Raw genomic sequence first — 1,488 nt, 5'->3', positions numbered from 1 at the left:
GATCAGCAGCAGCTCCGAGGGTGACCGGCACTGCTTCTTGGGTGTGCACTGCAGCCAAGCCAATGTGGGGATGGGGTATCTTTGCTTGGGGCAGCACAGTACCTCGGAGCTGTGGAGTCTTGTGAGCAAAAATTCTACTTTGTGAGCTACCGGCATTAAAGTTGTGTGAGCAAGCGATTTGGTTACTGCATCAGTTAGTTTGCTCTGGAGCCCTCCTTCCTGAGCTAAGACAAGTGTGTGAGCCGGAGGCTAAAAGACTGTGAGCTAGCTCACACTAACTCAGCTTAGAGGGAACACTGCTTGTGAGCCAAAATTCTACTTTGTGAGCTCCTGGCATTAAAGTTGTGTGAGCAAGCGATTTGGCTACTGCATATATTAGTTTGCTCTGGAGCCCCATCCTTCCTGAGCTAAGACAAAAATGTGTGAGCCAGAGGCTAAAAGACTGTGAGCTGGCTCACACTAACTCAGCTTAGAGGGAACACTGCTTGTGAGCCAAAATTCTACTTTGTGAGCTCCTGGCATTAAAGTTGTGCACAAGCAATTTGGCTACTGCATAAATTAGTTTTCTCTGGAGCCATCCTTCCTGAGCCGAGACAAAAATGTGTGAGCCAGAGGCTAAAAAACTGTGAGCTGGCTCACACTAACTCATCTTAGAGGGAACACTGCCTCGGACTGGCCCTGCTGGGTTTCTTGTTTCTAGCCTCCGTTTCCTACAGAGGTTTTGGGGGGATCGATTGCAACCTACTGAAAGCTCTGTTGTCCAAATGCAGCTGCGCCAGCTTGGACTCATGGGGATGTGGGGCAGTGGGGTTTCGGGCAGTGATTCTGATCTGGTGGCACTTTGTTTCTCTTCCTCCAACAGACTATGCAATTTCTAAGCCGGGGGTCTTATCCCAGTCGGAGCCCGGTGCGGACTCGTGTCTGGGGGACGAGCAGGACTCGGAAGAACAAGGCAGCCTCCCCGATCCCACGGCAGGTGGGTGGTGTTGTTGGGGGGTGGGGTGGGATGGAGCCGGTTGCTGTAAGGGTCGTTCGGCAGACTCATGCTTGGGGGAGGGCTGGGGTGAAGTCAGCAACAGAGGCCCAGAGGCCGTGGGATTGTTTTAAGGTCAGCTCGGCCCAGTCCACATTGCTTCCGTGTTGTTTCATGGATGCCGTTCTTGCCACCCGACGGCTTGTGCGACCAGGGTCCTGCTTCTAGCTGGGAAAGGTATCTAGATGCTAGACTTGAGTCATTGGGCTTTCCTCCAACAGTATGGAATAATTTGACTTATCAGGAAGCCCTAAAGCAGACCAGAATGAAGGTGATTAATCTTGATCGGGCTAGTCCTTTGGCTCAAGCAAGACATGTATGGTCCACTCTTGCCTTGGGTATTCCTCCTCCGGAATCTCTTCCTCCATATACTAGATCCCTAAAAATACCTAGTTATAGACGTGTTTTCACTCTTGCTAGGCTTAACTCTTTTCCCACTGCTGAGTTAACAGGTC

General features: G+C 51.1%; 1 protein-coding gene across 1 annotated transcript in view; it reads left to right on the top strand.

The window, feature by feature from the left end:
- The window catches only part of LOC107115619 (zinc finger protein 777-like), a gene marked incomplete at its 5' end in the record, with an annotated part of 24,381 nt that overhangs the window by 11,560 nt on the left and 11,333 nt on the right, over nucleotides 1-1,488 (top strand). Inside the window, one exon of the mRNA XM_015417359.1 lies at nucleotides 863-976. Coding sequence (XP_015272845.1) covers nucleotides 863-976 — 114 coding nt within the window. The remainder of the gene's footprint in view (nucleotides 1-862; nucleotides 977-1,488) is intronic.

This window comes from Gekko japonicus, unplaced genomic scaffold (genome assembly GCF_001447785.1).
Source record: "Gekko japonicus isolate JY-2015 unplaced genomic scaffold, Gekko_japonicus_V1.1 scaffold3847, whole genome shotgun sequence".
Classification (NCBI taxonomy): domain Eukaryota; kingdom Metazoa; phylum Chordata; class Lepidosauria; order Squamata; family Gekkonidae; genus Gekko; species Gekko japonicus.
Note: the sequence above shows the minus strand (reverse complement) of the source record. Positions and strands in the feature narration are given on the sequence as shown.